General features: G+C 40.5%; 1 protein-coding gene across 1 annotated transcript in view; it reads left to right on the top strand.

The window, feature by feature from the left end:
• The window catches only part of LOC126267202 (ras-related protein Rab-24-like), a 40,018-nt gene extending 39,530 nt beyond the window's left edge, over positions 1 to 488 (top strand). Inside the window, exon 5 of the mRNA XM_049972172.1 lies at positions 127 to 488. Within this exon, the coding sequence (XP_049828129.1) occupies positions 127 to 239 (113 nt within the window). The 3' untranslated portion in view covers positions 240 to 488. The remainder of the gene's footprint in view (positions 1 to 126) is intronic.
• Positions 489 to 21,228: the final 20,740 nt, after the last annotated feature.

Raw genomic sequence — 21,228 nt, 5'->3', positions numbered from 1 at the left:
AACTACTTACGTCTATCTTTAATAAGTGGATGTGCTGTACCAACAGCTAAAAATTATTGTAACTATATTTAATGTTTTGTTAATAGGCAGTACTTAACATATGTTCATTCTGTTTTAAATTTTCAGATAAGCTTTTTCAGATGATCGCTGAGGATTATCTAGACAGTCCGGAACCCAATAAAATTGAGGAGACAATTACTCTCAGTCAACTGAACAAGCGAAGAAACTGTTGTCCCTAAGCGTCAAGAAATTTTCAAATCCTCTGTCAGAAGAATCCGTCTGTTTTTATCATAAAGGCTGTGAAAAATTACATATTTTATTACTGTATATGGAAGAGACATTTTATGTACCGCATTATGCAATATTTGTTCTAAAAGAGACTAATGTGGATGGTACTTCAGAAGTTTTTGCTTTAAATAGTATTTTTAACAATTGTTATTCACATGTTATTTATAAAAAGATATTTATTAAAATTGTTTTGCACATTATACTTGAAACATTTTTCCATATTGTTCATTCCTATTCCATCTTTCAGTGATTGTCATAATCCAGATTCTACTGGGTGTATCTCCTATGAGTCTTGAGACAAATTTTTCTGTTGGTTCACCAGATATTTGCAGCTGCATTTCTGCAAAATGTAGGTGAATTTAGCCCAAACAAATAGTGCTTATGCAACACCCAGTGTTGGGAAATATTAGGTGGTTTATCCATAACAGCTGAAATAGCTTTTAAAATGAAATCGTGTGTTGATTAGGTAGTGGTACCGAATTAGTCTAGTACAATAGTCAGCTTATTGATGTCTAGATAGATACGGCACTATGCAAAGAATATCCATAATTCCGACAGTGACTGACTAGGGTTGGTGCATGAGGTTGCAAACTCATTGCAGCACGAGACAGGACAAGTTGAGCAAGGAAGATGTGGTTAACAAGTATTCACTGAGCTTTTGCTGTCTATTGTAGTAATAAAACGATAAAGAATACAATATCCTCTTGTCAACTAAACTTCCAGGTATTATGAGAAGTGATAGATCTTATCTAAAAAGAGATTAACAAATATGTGTATTCTGTTTCCTTAAGCTGATATCAAAGTAGGGGTGGGTGTCGGTAAGGTGCTGTTTGTGGGGGAGCATACAGGGAAGATGTAGAGAGAGAGAGAGAGAGAGAGAGAGAGAGAGAGAGAGAGAGAGGGGGGGGGGGGGGGTGTTAGGTGCAGTCAGGATGTTAGACAGAGAGCAGTGTGGGAGTGGAAAAAAGAAGTGAAATGAAGACTGTGGGTGTGTTTGAGGAATAGGCCATGGAGTGGGAACAGCAAAGGGATAGATAGGTGAAGAACAATGACTAATGAAGGTTGAGGCCAGGAGGATTACGGGAATGTAGGATAAATTGCAGGAGAGTTCCCACCCATGCAGTTCAGAAAAGCTGGTGTTAAGTAGGAAGGGCCCATGGCACAGGCTGTGAAAATCATTAAAATAAACATTGTGATGGACAGCGTGCTCAGCAACTGGATGGTCCAGCTGTTTCTTGGCCAGTTTTGTGCCATTCATGTGGACAGACAGCTTGTTGGTTGTCATGCCCATGTAGAATGAAGTGCAGTGGTTGCAGCTTTGTTTGTAGATCACATGACTTGTTCCATAAGTAACCCTGCCTTTGGTGGGATAGGTGCTTGTGATCGTGGTGGTGGTGGTGGTGGTGGTGGTGGTGGAGGAGGATGTGTGGTAGACATACGTTGCATCCAGGTCTATTACTGGGATATGCGCCATAGGCAAGGGGTTGTGGAGGGATGGAAGAGGATATTGTGTAGGTTGGGTGGGCTCTAAAATACCACTGTGGGAGAGGTGGGAAGGATAGTGGGTAGGATGTTCCTCATTCCAAGACACAAGAGATAGTTGAAACCCTGACAGAGAATGCGATTCAGTTGCTCCAGTCCTGGATGGTACAGAGTCGCAACAGGAATTCTTATCTATGGCCGGACAGTGAGACTTCGGGAGGTGGTGGGCAACTGGAAAGATCAGGCACAGGTGATTTGTTTCTGTACAAGGTTGAGGGGGATAATTACAATCTGTAAAGGCCTCAATGAGACTGCCAGTGTATTTAGAGAGGGACCACTCGTCACTGCAGTTGTGAAAACCATGGTTGGAGAGGCTGTATGGAAGGGACCTCTTGGTATGGAAAATGTGTGCAGCTGTTGAATTGGAGGTATTGCTGATGGTTTGTAGGTGTGATATGAACAGAGGTGCTGCTGTAGCTGTCCTAGAGGCAGGGGTCAACATCTAAGAAGGTAGTATGTTGGGTTGAGGAGCACCTGGTGAAGCGAATGGGGAGAAGGTGTTAAGGTTCCGGAGGAATGTGGATTTGATGTCATCACCCTCAATCGAGATCATGGAGATGTCGTCAGTGAATCTGAACCAAGTGAGGGTTCGAGATTCTGGATGTTTCATGGTCCATCAGTGGGTTGGAATGGGACTGTCCATACTAGTGTGCATACCTGTAACCTGGATTTGTTTGTAGGTAATGCCTTCAAAAGAGGTGTAATTGTAGGTGAGGACATAGTTGTTCATGGCAACTAGGAAGGAGGTTGTTGGTTTGGAATCCATTGGGCATTTGGAACGTTATTGTTCAATAGCAGCTAGGCCATGGGTGTTAGATGTTGGTGTAAATGGAGGTGGAACCAATATTCACAAGTAGGGCAATGTGTGGTAAAGAAACAGGAATTGTAGTGTGTCAGTGGAGGAAATGGTTGGTATCTTATGTTGGAGGGTAGGTAGCATATATTAGGCAGAAGCTGTTTGTCTGTGAGAGCAGAGATTCTCTGTGGGGCACAGTAAATGGTCACAATGGGGCGTTCTAGGTGGTTGCTTTTTTTATTTAAGAAGCATGTAAAAAGTTGGAGTGCAGGTAGTGATAGTGGCGGGGAGAGAGAGAGATGGACTATAGGGAAAGTTTTTGGAATGGGCCTAAGAGTTTGAGGAGAGATTGGTGATGTTGGATTTCTGGAAAGAGGTCACTGAAGGGATTTGTTGGTGGACTAATTTGCTAGATGTTAGAATCCTAGTGCCTGGTAGTCCTTGCAGTTCAAAACAGTGGTGGAGCCTTTCTTAGCAGGTAGGCTAATAACATCAGAATCTGGTTTTAGAGGGTGTATTGTAGTTCTTTCTGAAGATGTAAAGTTAGCTTGCATGTGGAGGTATTTGGGGAATTCTGATGAGGCAAGGTTTGAGATTAAGAAATTCTGGTATGTTAACAGGGAGTGATTTTGGGTGTAGTGAGAGTGGATCAGAGTTGGATGGAGAAGTGAACAGTCGGGTAGGTTTCAATATAGGTTTTGGGTTGAGTCTGATTGGGAGGGTTGGTGGCAGGTGTTCAGACAGTAGGGACAGGGAGAAACCAAGGTGGTCTTTAACAAGTCCCTCGTGACTGAATTTGGGAGTGGGCAAAAGGTAAGGCCTTTGGAAAGACTTATACTACTGTGGCGATAAGTCTTGTGGTGGAAAGGTTCATAACTGTTTCAGGTCTCTTTAGGTTCTGAATTCGGTACGGCGCTGGGAGGAAGTTTTTGAAGGTGTGGCAAATGTAGTAGGTCTGCAACACCAGATTTCAGCTATGACGAAATGTGGAGAGGTTTGGAGGTTGTTGTTTTATTTTTTACACGTCAAGTTCCATAGGACCTAATTGAGGAGCAACTCTGAGGTCATGGAATGTATCAGTACATGAAATTATAACATAGAAGTAATAACAGATAAAAAATAAACGTTCATGAACGTGAAAAAATTAGTCCACAAGTTTAAGTAAAAGCTATCAGCAATCCAATAAGAATCAGCTTAATTCTTAAAGGAACTCCTCGTCAGAATAGGAGTGATCCATGAGGAAACTCTTCAGTTTCGATTTGAAAGTGTGTGGATTACTGCTAAGATTTTTGAATTTGATTGACAGCTTATTGAAAATGGATGGAGCAGTATACTGTACACATTTTCGCACTAGAGTTAACACTTTGAGGACTGAGCGTGAGTGTGGACACTCAACCGGCTGGTACTGAGTGATTTCAGTTTTTCTGAATTTTCTGCAGCAGATTCTATACCACAGAAAATAGATTGCTCTTTTGCATTTAAAAACTACGTCCATTTCATTCAGAGTACTGCAAATAAACATTTACGTTAGTGACGAGTTGTACAGGGTGCGTTCCGAAAGTAATGCAATTATTTTTTTTTAAAGTAATTTATTGAACAGATTTGCACAAACACTTAAAATTCTTCAAAGTACTGTCCTTGGGCCTCTACACATTTTTTCCAGCGACTCTGCCATGACCGGTACACGCCCTGGAAGGCGTCTTCTGGGACCTCTCGCAAGGTCTTCGTCACGGCGGATTGGATCTCGTCTATGGACGAAAAACGGGTTCCTTTCAGGGCTGACTTAATCCTAGGAAACAAAAAGTCAGCTGGGGCGAGGTCAGGATTATGGGGGGGGGGGGGGGGGGGGGGCAGCGTTGGCACCTGGTGTTTGGCCAGGAACTCGCAGACTCGTAGCGCGTTGTGGCAAGGTGCGTTGTCGTGATGGAGTTGCCAGGTAGCGGAGATGTCCTTTCTTGTCCTGACGACCCTTTTGTAGAGTCTTTCCAGCACATCCACGTAGTAGGCAGTGTTAACTGTCTGTCCTTGAGGAACAAACTCCTTATGGACCACTCCTTTGCTGTCGAAAAAGACAATGAGCATTGTTTTTACTTTTGATTTGCTCATTCTTGCCTTTTTGGGCTTGGGGGACTGATCAGTGTGCCACTCAGAGCTTTGGCGTTTTGTTTCTGGGTCGTATTCAAAAACCCAGGTTTCATCACCAGTGATGACGTTGTCCAAATAATCGGGGTCAATTTCAACATGTTGCAAAAGTTCACTTGAAATTTCCGCTCGGTTGGTCTTTTCGTCGTCTGACAACACCTTGGGCACGAGCTTGGCGCACACTTTTCTCATCGCTAAATCTTCAGTAACAATGCGAAAAACAACAGTAGACGACAAGTTCAGTTCGTTGGCAACCATCCTGATACTCAATCGTCGATCAGAGTCCAACAGTTGTCGCACTCGAGCCACATTGTTGTTGGTTTTGCTGGTTGACGGCCGCCAAGAGCGTTGTTCGCCGTGAACCTCTTCCCGGCCTTCCTTAAAGGCCTTTAACCACCTCGAAACTTGTAAGTAGGACAGCGCAGAGTCCCCGTAAGTCTCACGAATCATTTTGTTAGTCTCCTCAAAAGATTTGTTCAGTTTAGCACAAAACTTAATCGCGTAACGTTGCTCAATCGTCGATTCCATTTTTTCCATGACATGGTCGGCGCGCAGAGGTTTACAATAACAGACGTCCTGCCGCTTCCACAGCTCGGAGAGCACTGAAACCGGTTTCGCGGCAAAGCTTAGCGTCCACCCCACCTACTCCATGTGGCCCGCTCCCACTCCGACTACTAGGAGCGGCGCGGGAAATTCAATTGCATTACTTTCAGAACGTACCCTGTATATTAATATGAGAGTATGCTGTTACCACAGTGACAATTTTTTTTAGGTTTTAGTACCTCTAAGGGACATAGGATTGAAGTTATTAGTTTTAAATGAATAACTGTTGAAATAGAACTTGTATTTTATTAATAATCACACAGTTACATTGGCTTTTGTATGAAACATTTTGGAAAACAAAGCCCTATGTCACAGGTTTCACAAAAGTATCGCGTGTCTTTCCTTGAAACTTAACCATATCTGGCCTTGCTTGTTTCTGCGCATACTTTGCACCTTCTCTGAGGCCACTTAGACAATTTTGTGGGTGGAATTAATTTTGGAAAATGTCTTCCGCTTAGTCTGTTGATGGGTGAATTATTCTGTGAAGTGAATGTGTATAAGAGACCAACTTTGTGAACCAAGTTCTGTGCTTTACTCCGTAATGTATTCAATCAGATGTTTGCTTGTATTCTGCGTCGTTTTGTACAAAATGTATGAATTTAGTCGTGAGCATCAAAATGTGAAAACTTTTTTCCACCACATTGTTTTCGTTCAAAAGGATAGTACGCAATTAGCTGGCCGCTATGATCCATACAAGCTTTTTTTTACTACTGTAGTCCAAACCACAGTCTGGCTTCCGTTTTTCCACCATTCCAAATTTAGTTCTTACACTGACATTTGTTACCGTCATCTTATACTTTATCAAAAGAAAAACGTCTCTGTGGTCCTTCCGTTTTACAAACAGTAAGTGATCTCATCTGCGAAACGAACGTTGTTGTTGCTGTTGTCGTTGGTTCCCCCCCCCCCCCCCCCCCCCCTCCCCCCCGGCCAACAAGATCCCTTGGTAGTTCTTTTCTATTTTTTTGCACAGTACCAACTGCCTTAGTTCTTTTCTCCCCACAAATAATCCAGTAAATCAGGGCTGGTGTAAAACTGGTCCATGAATAATATGTGACCTTTATTGTGAAATGAATGAGGCAATCTGTCTACAGTGTGTAAAATGCTGTTATCAGCATTAGACAGTTACCCAGAATAAATTTCACAGTTCAGGACGTACCCACTTTCACATAGCATAAAAAATCTTACGCTATATTTATTAGGCTTATTTTTCACACACACTCTAAAATCACTTCGGGATCTCCTAAATCACAAATTTTGGTAACTTGGCCAATAAAATGAACTTTCTTACATTTTGTTGCAAAAGCTACCAGAACATAGTTTCCAACTGTAATTTTATCTTTGGCTTCAAAAAAAGTTTCTCTCTTTCTTCTTCACAGTTTATCATTTCTTTCCTGAGATCAACCAGTGTTATTATGGTCCCATTTTCTTCGTCACTACTTATTACAGATAGGCCTCCTTCAGTTTCACTTTCTTCACTTGTTGATTCAACTTCCAGTCCTTTTTTCTTGTTACCCACATGAGCACTCGGGGATTTTTTTCCACAACATTCCGAGATGCCATTTCAGATAAAGTAACAGTACTTTGTTTGGAAGATTTACTTTTCATTACCAAGCCCTTTTTTATGTCGATAATGCTTTTTCGTTTTGCTTTCTCCTTATTATTCTTGTTTCCTTTAAAATCTTTTTCTTTGTGGATGGCATCTTGAAAAGTGATAACTTCAGCTCCTGGTGCAATCCTTTTCTTCTTTGTTTTACCAGTGGGACTTCACTGTCAGGCTGTGTCACATTTTATAAAAGGAAATGTGGTTTAAAAATAGAGTAGACTTATATAAAAAATAAACTATATCTCGCACAAACTCAGTAGGCCTAGAAATCCAGCACATCAGGTATTCTGGTATCCATATGCACAGGAAGGCCAGTTTAGTCGATCTAGTGTGATAGCAAAAACAAGGTTATGGCTGAAATAAATAAATCTGTTCCGGTAAGTTTGTTTGGGGCAAGTGTAAACCCCCCCCCCCCCCCCCCCCCGGTTACACTTGCCCCTCATAGGAAAAAGTTGGGGTAAGTGTAACCATGCCTGGCACATCAAGAGCTTTATCAGTAGAGTAAAATGAATCTCATATTTGAAATTTTCATTCAAAAGTTAGTTTGTAACCAAAAAATTGTGCAGTTATCTTTAAAACTGCAAAAATGACAGACCACCAAATTTGGAGCATGTCACTCACTCGCAGAGTGAAAATGTAGATGTCATTTCAAGTCCAAAAATTAATTACCAATTTATGTCAGATTTGATAGCTTATGGTTAAATGTAACAAAGAATGGAGTAAATTAATATGTGTGATAGGTCAGAGGTAAAAATACAGCTTCTTTAAGGCACCATAAGCCGTGGTTACACTAACCCCGTGGTTACACTAACCCCGTGGTTACACTAACCCCGTGGTTACACTAACCCCGTGGTTACACTAACCCCGTGGTTACACTAACCCCGTGGTTACACTAACCCCGTGGTTACACTAACCCACTTCACCCTAGTGAGTAAATGGTTTAGGATGTAAGTATTGAATTTCAATGTTAGAATGGACAATTTTTGGATCTTAGCTGGGCTGCTTAAAAAGGAAATGCTGTAGGACAGATTGAATAAAAGTAGTCTATTTGTGGGCCAGTACAGTCATAATGATCTCCTAAGTGCAAAGCATGCAGTACTGACCTTTTGGGTTGTACCAAAACGATGCAGACTCCGAACAAATGTTCCAACAGTAATTAAGTTTCATTCTTGATAATTTAATCCTGTTTTCTTATCAATTGGCAGTCATAGCCTCAGGTGATGAGGCAAACGTGAGGTTATTCGCACAAGAGCAGGTGCTGATGCTACACCCATCTACTTTGACCTGTAATGTCATGGTGAGCCTTGATGTTATTGAGTCTTTGTGTGTGTTGTTGTATCTGGCGGCACTCTGTTGTGCAGTATTTTTGTTAGTGAATAGTTTGACATGAATTGAATGTTTCATGTTGGCATTGAAAGAATTTGTGCTGGCTTTCTGGTGAGCTACTGCATATTTTGGCTGATGGATTCATTTTTATGTTTGGAAATAGTAGTGTGTGTTTCTTGTGGTCGGAGATTTACTGTTTTTCTTTTTTCTTCTGTGGTGAAGAAGCTATAGATATTTATGAGTAGCTCACTGCATGTTGCAATGGGCGAAGTTGTTAGTGTATATTGTAATTTGTGGTGGTGACGAATGTTATTGGTAGGTATCATGGGTACTGATGTACCATCGTTTGGTTTATTGTACTGAAAACTTTGGTTTAGATAGAGTAAGTGAAAGTGTTGTATCTAGGGCTTTCTTTGAGCTATCTGAGTGAAGTGAAATTTGCAACACCATGTTTTAGAGGTGTTGGTTTGTGGTTATCAAGGGCTTTGTTGGAGCTGTGTAGCACAAGTGAAAATTGTGTTGAGTTTTTGAGTTCTGTATGGGTTACTGGTATTGAGGTCTTCATTTGAGATTCATAGGTCACATGAAATTTACAACACCAATAGTTTACATTTTTGTAATTTTTTTGTTAGATTTTGAGTATTTTGTGTGCATGATTTTTGGGTGAATACTTGTTTTGCAGTGATGTCATTACTGCCAGTGAGTGGAGGAAATGACTGTTCTTTTGAAATTGCGATTGTTTGTTTATGTCATGCCACATTAGTAAATATATATATTGTGAAGGTGCTGTGAGAATTCTTAATGCCTTGAAGATGCACCCACAAAATGACAGTTGTTAAACACTAGTGTCTATCTCCAGCTTCTCACTTACAATTTGATGCAATATGTGATCATATTAGCTGGATATATGTTTCAGTATTTGACAACTTGTTTTTTGTTCAGATGTAGATGATTTTTCTCATGAGTACTTCATTGGATGTTGATTTGTATCTCGTGGGCGACAGAGTGGTGTACTCTACATACAAAATCCATGTTACTAATCAGTACGTACTTAATACTTTTCTAATTTGACACGTAGTGATGATATTCTACTTATGTTTGATCTTTTCTATACTGCCAGGTTCTATAAAGAAGTATTTGATAGTTCATTCAAGTATACCTTTGATTTATTTTCAGAAACACATCACAAATCCAGTACCACACCAGGACTACAGGATTGTTCAACCAAATATTCTCTGCCAGAACCCTATATTTTTTGGGATGGTTACTAAGGATAGGCCATGGTGTACACCGAAGATCATTATTTTATATTTTACCATCTGTGCCATATTATTGTGTCTGTTTAATATAGGCCTATTATAGTTATGGCACTGTCAATAGCAGTTTCACATATACACTTTAAGAAAATGAAACAGTTTACATTCCACTGTGAAAACCCACTGCCATATAATTTTATTCAAGTGGATGACACTTGTATCTCTTGTGTTGGAGTTACTGATGCAATGAATGCGATTCTTTTATTTATTTAACCTGATCAGATTAGGGCCATCAGGCCTTCTCTTACATCGGACCAGTGTTCCACACATGCAGCATTTCACATGTCAGAGTTACATCATGACCATAGTTTAAATGAGAATATTAGCTTACTCCAGTGACAATATGAATAAAGAGTAGTGACTAAGACCTAATAAAGTAAATGCGGCAGTATTTTTACAACAGGTGCTATACATACAGATTATGATAAAAGCAATAATAATAACAGTAAAAAAATGTAATGATAAACATTACTAAGACCTAATAAATTAAATGCTGGCAGTATTTTTACAACAGGTGCTATACATACAGATTATGATAAAAGCAATAATAAGCAATAATAATAACAGTAAAAAAAATCAAATAATAATGACAAACATGAGAAGGATTGGTAATAGTAATGAAGGTTTGTGCAGATGTACATAATATCTTGGTGTGTAAAGTAGATGTTTACTAGTTTAGCGTGTTTTGGGGAATGGAGATTTAAGGCGGGGGAAAGAGGGAAGTAATGAGGTGAAGTGCATTCACGTACAGAGGAAGGCATTACTGTTGCTTAAGTAGATACATCATTAACTGTTTTTTGAAGCTGGACATGTTTTTAAGTTCTCTAGCATAACGAGGGAGGTTATTCCAGAGTCGGCTTCCCGCTACTGTAAATGACTTGGAGAAGGTGACTGAGCGATGCAGTGGAACGGAGAGGATTTTATTATAATGGGAACGTGTGTTTCTGTCATGTTGTTCCAACATGAGCGTTAGGGACGAGGAGAGATATGAGGGACAGTGTACATTTATAAGGCAGTAGATGAGACAGAGTGTATGGAAATCTCTGCGTTTGTCTGCACGCAGCCAGGACAATTTTGCATATGCTGGTGAAATGAGATCAAAAAGTCGAAAGTCACAGATATATCGGACGCAGGCATCCATGACCAGTTCTAGACGTCGGGAATTTTCCTGAGAGAGGCCTTGTGGGATAATATCGCTGTAGTCAATGATTGGGAGTATAAGCGTTCGTACTAATTTCTTTTTCAGATCGAAAGGGAAGAGTTTTTTATATTTTTGTAGGACATGAAGGGATGCTGATGCTTTTTTGCACACTGCAGTTACGTGCTCTGTCCAATTTAGATTTTCATCTATTATTACTCCCAAACTCTTTGCTGAGGGAGAGAAGTTAATATTTGTTCCATTTAGGGTAAGAGGTGGTAAAGATTCCCGATGTTTTGGGCTAATGAGCTTAGAGTGACCAAGTACCGCTTGGGTTTTAGATGGGTTTAGTTTTAGACCTATGTCCTGTGCCCATTTTGACAGTGCATCAAGGTCATTATTGAAATTTTCAATAGCTTTCTTGAGATTGCTTGGTTTCGCACTTAGATACAACTGAAGGTCATCAGCATACATATGGTATTTGCAATAGGTCAGAACCGATGACACATCGTTGACATACAGAGAGAAGAGTATAGGACATAATACTGAGCCTTGGGGAATGCCTGACACTACCTGCCGCCATTGTGATTTAATATTCCTGGACAGGACGCGTTGCTGACAAGACGTCATGTATGAACGAAACCATTGCACTGCACTTGGTGAGAAATTTAGACCGCTAAGTTTGGCCAGTAAGATGTCGAAGTCGACAGTATCAAATGCTTTGCTGAAATCTAAGAAGCAAATGATAGTCGCTTCTTGTCTATCCATGGCAAGTTTCAGGTCATCTGTCACCTTTATCAGAGCAGATGTTGTGCTTCGATGTTTACGGAAACCTGATTGGTATTCGTCTAGTAGGTTGTTAGTAGTGAGGTAGATGGTGAGCTGGTCATGAACTATATATTCTAAGGCCTTTGATAGTGCAGGAAGAAGGCAGATGGGGCGGTAGTCAGAGGGTGCTGTGGCTACGTCCTTTTTAGGCAGTGGCTTAATTTGTCCCAGTTTCCAGGTCTCAGGGAAAACACTTGTGATTAATGAATCATTGAAAATGTCTGTTTATAGAGGGCAGTAGTTGGTCAATAATAAGCTTTACCATCTGGATAGTGATACCATCATGTCCAGTAGATGCTGATCTAATCCACATTATGGCTTTCTTGACAGTACTGCAAGTGACGTGCTGTAGATAGAATTTTTCTTTGCTACAGTTGTTCAACCCCATGAAGTAATCAATGATTCTCTGTTGTTTTTTTTTTTTCGGTACAGTTTGGGTTGTAGGTAACGTGAAGAATCGGTTTAGTTCTTCAGCTGGGACCATGTGATTTTCTGCAACTTTTATTTTGTCTAAACCGAGACTACAAAGATTTTTCCACAGGATAGCTGGTCTACATCTATTGTCAGCTAATGTACGGGCATGTCTGAGCTTAGCGTTTCTCACTGCTTGACTAACTTTGTTTCGTTTCTGCTTGTATACAGCATGATTTTCAGGTGTAGGGTGTATCTTGTATGCTCGATGTGCAGCATCTCTGAGATTCATGAGCTGTTTTAGTTCATCAGTCAGCCAGGGTGCAGTTTGCCTTTTTACTTTTCTGGTCTTTATTGGAGCATATTTGTCATATAATTGAGTAATTTTGTTAGCGAAATCCTGGAGTTTGTCATTTATGTCCATGAGGGGAGTAGAGGTCATCCCCCAAATTATTTCTTTTGCCTCAGTTTCGAGTTCAGGCAAATTTATGCATTCGAGGTCTCGTTATGTAGACAGTTTTTGTTTCTTTCTAGGACATTCTAGTGAATACGTCATGAAAATGATGTCATGGGCAGACATGCCAGGTGCAGATATTTGAGAGGTGCGGATTATTCTGTTCGGAAATTTCGTTGTGAATATATCAATGAGAGTGTGACCGGTAGACATGTGATGAGTAGGTGCCAGCTGAAGTAGCGTCATATTTGAGGAAGAAGGCATCCTCTTAAATTTCCCAGTGGAAGGACTATTGCACAGAAAATTAATGTTAGTGTCACCTGCTATAATTACATGTTCATATGACAATTCGAGACTAGAGAGGGCAGTATCGAAGCAGGCGAACCCACCTACTTTAGGAGGTTTGTAAAGGACACACATTAAGCACTTTCTGTTAAGTGATTTGATCTCTATGAACATATATTCCACTTGTTTATCTACATTGTTGTCAGATTTGTGTAGTACTGTAGGTGACAAATCAGAGCGTATGTACGCCCGTACTCCACCCCCTCGTCTGTTGCATCTGTCGTGCCTGAGAAAGATATAGCCATCTAGGTTTACGGAAGTTGTAGGAATACTTGGTCTGAGCCAAGTCTCTGACAGAAGTATTATGTGTATATCAGCAGTTTGAAATATATATTTGAACTCGTCGAAGTGAGCTGGCAGAGACTGGACATTTGCATGTGCAATGTGCAGCTTGGTGCGTTCGGGTGTTGATTGCCCAAGGAGGCTGCCGACCCATGTTTGCGGTCGTGGTTGGCGGTGACTAGAGGGTCTGGCATGAGAAATGCGGAAGGCGTGTGAAGGAGAGGGGTGAAGGAGTGTCCTCCCAGTTCTGTGCAGTGAAAGCGATCGGGAAGGGGAGGGGGTAGGTCCCCGGGGAGGCAACGGGATTTGCGGCCAAGGTTAGCAAGGTCTGCAACGGTTCTGGAAATAGCCGTTGGCTGGCAGGGGAAGGAATTTCGCTAAACACAACGGGAGTAATCTGCACGTTACGACAGAGTGTGATATTAATTTCACTTATGAGGATTACAACTAAAGTATGATGGTGGGTTGCTAATTAAGCATGGAAGTGAGACTACTTTATGTAATAATTAACAAAGTTACATGAGAAAAACAATTAAAGATGAAAATAGTTATGTGGAGAAACTAAAAGTTAATAATACAAATAATAACAAAAATTACACGAGAAAAAATAATTAGAGATAAAAAAATAGTTATGTAGAGAAACGAATAATTTGATAATACATTAGTAAAGATATAGTTGACAGTATAAACATACAGGTTAGTGGCAGCAAGATTAGACATGATTTAGTTTCTAAAGCACAGGCTTTCAAGTTCATTAACACTGCAAATTGTTTTCTTTCTGTTTTTGGTCTTAACCATTATCCTGCCGTCATTTGTCCATACGTTCTGTAGCCCAAATTTCGAAATCGCGCTCTTCAAAATTTTTAGTCTTTCAGAGGTCAGATCCTCGTGTACTGTCAGACCCGACTTCGCGAGATTCTTCTTTGCTCTGAAGATTTCAGATCTTTTCCTATACGACATAAATTTCACTATTATAGGTCTTGGTTTTGTAGATCCTGGCGACTTACAACCCACTCTATGACTTCTGTCAATATCACTCAGGGTCACCTGCACGCCTAGCTTTTCTTGGACAAGATTTATCACAAGTTCATCTGTGCTCTCTCTGCTGCTCTCTGGAATGCCGAACAGTCTGAGATTATTGCGTCTCTGATATTGTTCGAGCTCGTCTGTCTTCTCGATCAACTTCTGTTCGAGCAGTCATGCTTTTTCCTCACTTGCTTTTAATGATGTGTCCAGTGCATGGATCTCGCTCGCATTTGCCTCCAGAGTTTTCTGTATTTTGTCCGTCATTGCTGCAGTGACAGTATCAGTGATGGTTTGAACAACGAGCCCGAGCGTCTCCTTAGCCTGCAGTGCGGCACTCACCTCAGCCTTCACGAGTGCGGCGATGTCAGCAATGCCAGGCGAAGCGGCCGCAACTCCCGCTGTAGACTCCACGACTGCACTGTCTCCGGCCTGGCCGTTGGCTGCACTGTGCGTTGTTCGGTGATTTTCCATTTTAAGTGCGATCCCGTGTAACTGGTGCTCAGTATGTGATGTGAAATATGACACTCGGCAGTAGATATATGGCTTTAGTATATGTAGACTAGCCTAACTGCTTAAAACACCTCCAGATTTCACGTAAACTTGCGAGCCAAGCTAACGCACGTCACTCACTCGCCGCCATATTTGAAAGTATGACATGTTTAAAAACAACTGCAGTAAAATAAATTTGTTTATTGCAAAGGGAGTTATGTCTTTTACACATGTTGTATTGTCACATTTTATATGTGTGTTGTTCACAATCCCTGCTCCCATCCCCACCCAGAGAAAGTAATTACAGAATCATTGCATAATGTTACACCGTGTGTGTGTGTGTGTGTGTGTGTGTGTGTGTGTGTGTGTGTGTGTGTGTGTGTGTCTTGGAAAGGGGGGGGGGCAGTGCACACTCTTTTGAGAAGAGTTTATCAGTCCATCCACTAATGATTATAGGTCCAAGGATAATATTTTTTTACTGAATTGCTTACATTTCTTCAATAGTAAAGCTGTGAAAAACATGAAATTAAAATATTTTGTCATTGGCTCTGCATGGAATGTTGAATCTTTTGTTGTAATATATTCAATTACTCAACATTTATTTGCTTACTGTGTACTGTTAGACATCAGCAGTATTAGGCACAAAACCTATTAGTGACAATGAAAATTTCTGCCGGACTGCAACTTGAACATACATTTCTCTCTTGTTATGAGGAAATATTCCATGAAGTTCTGGGTTTGCAGTCAGATGTTACTGAAACAGTCTTTTGACTGCATAACTTCCAGCAATGTGAATGGGATGAAGAAATACTGAAAATTCATCTGTCCTAGAAACCTTAGCAAAGATTGACTGTGTATATGTTTAGAATAAGGTATAATGATCCATTTGTAACACACTCAGCCAATGATACACAGCTTCTTATTAGTCGTGTGTTCAGTTCTTTTCCTTTGATTCTTACCACACATCACCCCCCCTCTGCATGTAACTTCAGATTGATCAGTCTGTGAGAGTACATAATGGGCTCTGAAAATGAATATTTAGTTCTTCTAGATATGTTGTTTGGTTTGTCATTTTGGATGACATGATCTTGAAGAAATAGAACAAGCTGAAGTAGCAACCATTATGACCAGTGCTTGATCTGTAAAAAAGTAGTAGTACCAGTACAGTGACCTACCATGGACTGTTTTTTATTAGTCTTAAAACATTATTTTAATGATTTCGTATCAGTAAGTTATACCACCACAAATCAAGTACTGGTTATAACAACAAAAGCAATTGTATAACTTAAAATAGTCACACTGACTGTACCTGGGCTTTGTCATTTCTCAGCAATAAAAGAGGAGAATTGTTTGACAATATTATAAAAAGGATAGGTGCTACTCATTATATAGTGGAGGTATTGATTCACAGTTAGGCACAACAAAGAGATTGTCAAACAAAGCTTTCAGCCAAACGCATTCATCACAATTGGACAACATATTTTCATTGTCTCCGCTATGTGGTGAGTAGCAATTACCCTTTTCATAAATTTGTCATTAATACGTGATGGATTTTCCATTGTGTGAAGAGTAGTGTTTAATGTACCATTGACCACAGCAGAAAGGACAGACTATCAGGTTTCTACCAACAGACAGAGTTTATCTCTTACTATGTGTTCTCCATCAAGATGGACGCAATCTTCAAGGCTTTTCGCATCAGATCTGTGGCTGACTGAATTAGTGATAAGCAAAAAATAAACAGAAAAGAAATTTGTTCAGTGCATAAACTTGACACTGATATTAAATTGACAGATTCTTTGACCAAAAGTTGGCTTACACTACGCAAAGTGTTTTCACAGTAAAGTTTTCTTCTTAATTGAAATTCATGACAGTTTCTGTTCATCGGTATGTTTGAGAATTATTCCCAAACTTAATTTATATATAAAAAAGATTTTAGTGGCAATTGAAGTGTAGTAAGTATGATTTCTTGGCTATTATTTATAAATATTATTTTCCTTTTATCTGCTTTCCTTTCCTGATTTTCTTCAGGTGCCATACGTGGCACAGCTGTTTCTACCAGAATGATGTATTTTCATTCCCTTACAATGCAATTGAAGGTGGAAAATATACTGCTTAAGTCAAACAAGGCAAAAAAAAAAAAAAAATGGAAATTCCATGTAACATAAAAAGAATGAAATACTGTGTAACTGGAGCTTCAGTAGTTATGCAAGGCTATTTGTCTGTATGGAGGCTGAGAAGCTGGAAGACTGCAGCGAAGTGCAGGAAGGCTTGCAGAGAATCAACAATTGGTGGTGTGTCTTGCACTGTGAATAGCTGTCAAGACAGATCTCCATGATGATGCACCACTTTCTAGTGAACAACAGTTTGTCACTGAAGAGATCATTCCAATTTCCATCAGCTGAAGTCTTGGTACAAGAACTGCTCTCCACACAACAATGACCTGTGCCTGTGCATATTTTTGCGTTTATGGAAAAGCAAAGTCAATTATGTTGAATTTGTTTCTTCAGTGACAGTACGTCTATAGGTAATCAGTTTCCAGTAACATTACAGTGAGAGTTACAGAAGATGAAATGGGTTGTTGCTAAGACTGTGAATTCGTATGTTTATCAGGTGGATAGTAAAATGACATAAATTCTTTATCAGAGGCCATCAACTGATTTGGACATAAACTTACAAGAATGAAGTCACTTCTTTTGTCTTGGATGAATACTGTTTAAAATTATGTAACATATCATACAGCTATGTTACTGACCTGGTTTATGCTTCAGGAGCAAAGGTTGTGAGAATTTCAGGTCTTCTGATGCAATAAATCCATCATTTTAGGATGATTTGGGCAATAATTTACTTACTTCTGCAAACATGTTTGGGAAAAATAGCATCTTAATAGAGACTCTGCTTCTGCGTGTGTAACAAGATAATATTAATGACAAAATTTCTGTGATTGAAATGGAAATGTTTAGTTGGGAGCACTGACTTGATTGTGTAACTTAAGCCATAGCCAATGTGAATGATGTGGTTGAGAGATGGTTATGACAGTTCACTTCATGGTGTATGGCTGATTTTGGGGGAGGGGAGGGGGGGGGGGGGGTCTTGTGTGAAAGTTTACACCGTCATTTCATATCTGTAACTGATGACCAAACAAACACTCTAGTTTATTTTTTGCAGTAAACATGATGCAGCCACAGGGTTTCAATGTCTGCCTGATAGCTCTCCTGCTATGGAGCACTGTGCTGGGAGACCTCAGCAACATCTTTTGACACGCATCTGGCTGCTGGTGTTAAGCACTTTTCTGGATCACTGAACCCCATTCACAAGAGTTTCACTAAGATATTGATGGCAATGATGTGTTCAGTAGCTACAGAAGACTGTTACCATCAAGACTGCTATGCTAAATTAGTGTCAAAACCCTCCTCTGTTTTAAACGGGGGCCACACTCTTGATACCAATTTTGATGCCACTTTGCAAGAAGTATGCAATTTTCTAGAGTCTTCAGAGAAATCCCAATTTTCACTGTAGGATTTATTGCAGAAATCCGATGAATGACTCCCAGACTGAGATACAATTACTAAATGCTTAAATACAAACTGACTGAACACTACAGTTATGGAGTCATTCCACAAATATTCAATGATCCATCTCCCAACCCCAGTCTGGTTAAGGTTCATTGATGATATATCCAAACTCAGGGCCGAGGCAACCTATCCACATTCCTTCAGAACCTCAACACCATTTCTCCTATCTGCTTCACCTGGTCCTCCTCTGCGCAATGTGCCATCTTCCTGGAAGTTGACCTCCACCTCTCTGATGGCTCCATCCACACCTCAGTCAACATCAAACTTACTAACCACCAACAATACCTGCATTTCAACAGCTGCCATCCCTTCCACCAAGACTTCAGCTGATGGAAATTGGAATGATATCTTCAGTGACAAACTGTTGTTCACTAGAAAGTGGTGCATCAACATGGAGATCTGTCTTGACAGTTATTCACAGTGCAAGACACACCACCAATTATTGACTCTCTGCAAGCCTTCCTGCACTTCGCTGCAGTCTTCCAGCTTCTCAGCCTCCATACAGACAATAATGCCCCTAGCTACCTGTGGACAACATATCTGCTCTGAGGAGAACACTCTTGCCCTGTGTGCTGAAGGGCTCACAAAGGCATTCGCAGGCAGCAACATTCCCCCAATCTAGTCCACAATCAAATTTCTAATGCCCTATCCTCACACACTTGCAATCCTCCCACCATACCCAAGAATCTGCTAAAACGAGCACCCCCTCATCACCCAATATCACTCTGAACTGGAACAAGTCAGCCATATTATCTCTTTTCCTGCCCTAAAAGAGGGACATCCTACCCCAAGATCCTTTGCACCCCCTCCCCCCCCCCCCTAAAGTTGTTTCATTGCCCACCCACCCTACACATCATCCTAGTGTATCTCTGTGTCCCTCCTACTCTCATCTGCTTATTACAGAGATCATATACATGTGGCAGACCAAAGTACAAGCTCTGCCTAATCCATACACCCAGCACCTACTACTCTAGTCATGTCACTGGCTTAACCTACCCCATCAGAGGCTGGGCCACATGTGAAAGCAGCCATCATATACCAGCTCTGGTGCAATCACTGCACAGCTTTCTGTATTGTATGACTGTCAACCAGCTGTCCACCAGGATGAATGGCCACCTCCAAACTAAGGCTAAAAGGAAAGTAGACTGTGCTTCTGGCACAACGTGAAGCTGAATGTAAAATGATTGATTTTAATGGCTGGTTCACAACCTAGATTAGATTGATCCTCCCCTCCACCACTAGCTCTTCTGAAACACACGGAACAGGGTTATCCTTACAACATATTCTCTGTTTGTGAAATCATCCCGGCCTCAACCTACAGTAACCTGCTGTCCCCACATCCTCAACCCAACAATTTCTGTCCTCTCCATCCTGTCACCCCTCCCAAGTTAAACTGCTTTCAGCATGTGTCCCTTCCTACTGGCTGCTACAATTGTGCCAGCTAGTATACCTGCCACCCCTCCCTCCCACATTCCTACCTGGCAAACTGGCCATCTCCGTCTGAGCTACTAGCTACCCATTACCAGCTCATCTCCCTGCCCTCCCACCTCCTTTCCCTCTACCCACCCTGCTTGACACTACTGCACCACAATCAGCCCACCTGCCCCAAAATCAAAGTAGCACAGACACTGGCAGCATATATATATATATAGAGAGAGAGAGAGAGTGAGAGAGAGAGAGTTTGTTTTTGTTAGTGTAACTCAGAAAAGGATAAATCTTAAAAGCTAGCAAGTTTTCCTTCTTTTGTTTGTGCCTATCAACAACTCAATACTTCTGTTTTTCAGTGAGTGGTCTCCTGTAATCCTAACATGCTTAACTTGGTTATAACATGTGTATGAACTTCTTTGAGCAGAATTTCACTATAAATATTTTTTGTCATAATAGATGTCTTCGAAAGATGAACTGTTTTTCATAAAAACAGAAAAATAAAGGTCAAGAAATTGAATTAAGGGGCGGTGGTGTAAATGCGCACCCACTAGCGGAGGAGACTTCTCTGTTTCTCACTACTACATCCAGTATGACTATCTTCCTAAAGTTTCAAAAGCTTATAAATTATTTTCCCTATTTTCTTAATTTGCCTGGGGTATAAGAAAGGTGGGCTACAGGTTGTCCATTGAGTATTCTTAACTTTTTTTTTTTATGTTATCTCAGAGAAATAACACAGATAAATAACGGTCAACTATATTCCCTGAGTAACAGAAATTTAGAACCATGGGTACGCCATGTCATTAACAACATGGCGTAACACTGTATCTTATTTTTATTGATACTAACAAACACAAATCGCTCCATTGCTATCCGAGCCCCCCAGAATTCTTAATCCCCCCCCCCCCAGTCTGTTTGAGAGCATGTTAACTACCCTTTCCAGCCATAGGTTTTAACAACTTTTATTTTTATTACGTTTATATCCCTTTTCTTGCAAAAAGCATGTAATTTCTCTTGTTCAATCTTACCATTTTAAGCTATTCCTTTAGATTGCTGTTAGAAATTTTACACACAAATAATCCATATAACTAAAGAAAATACAAGAACAATGAATGTATATGTGGTACATGTATAGCTAAAGAAAATATTATAAGAAAATGTCACGTAAATAATGTTATGCCTGGGGGTTTTTTTCTCGGATTCCAGTCTTAGCTGGGACTAATCTTTTCCTTTCCAGTATGGTAGCTAAAATGGTCTGCAATGATGTCTCACAGATGACTCAGTCTTCGGTGTCTTTTATCTTCTTCGAAGTTGCTAATATTATGATTCAGTTCTTCCTACTGTGCCAGCTACCCTTTGTAGTGCATTACTTCATCAGTTATCACTGTTTCGTTAATCTTCGCTGTTCAAGTTGATCTGACTCTATCCTCTCAGGTAGCCATTGTCATTCATGTGCAGTCAGCCAACATCACCTCTTTGCCTTTCATATCAGAGTGATCATTGTGGATGTCCACCTGTGGTGTCAGTGTCTTTCGTGTAGTTGAGAGTGATCTTTAATTTGGGAGGCTGTTGCGACACCCATTTGTGCACTGACCTGCATCAATCGAGATTCTGCTTGTGCTCGCCAGTGGTGGGCTGATCA

Source organism: Schistocerca gregaria, chromosome 4, assembly GCF_023897955.1.
Source record: "Schistocerca gregaria isolate iqSchGreg1 chromosome 4, iqSchGreg1.2, whole genome shotgun sequence".
Classification (NCBI taxonomy): Eukaryota; Metazoa; Arthropoda; class Insecta; order Orthoptera; family Acrididae; genus Schistocerca; species Schistocerca gregaria.
This window is presented reverse-complemented; position numbering and strand designations above follow the sequence as displayed.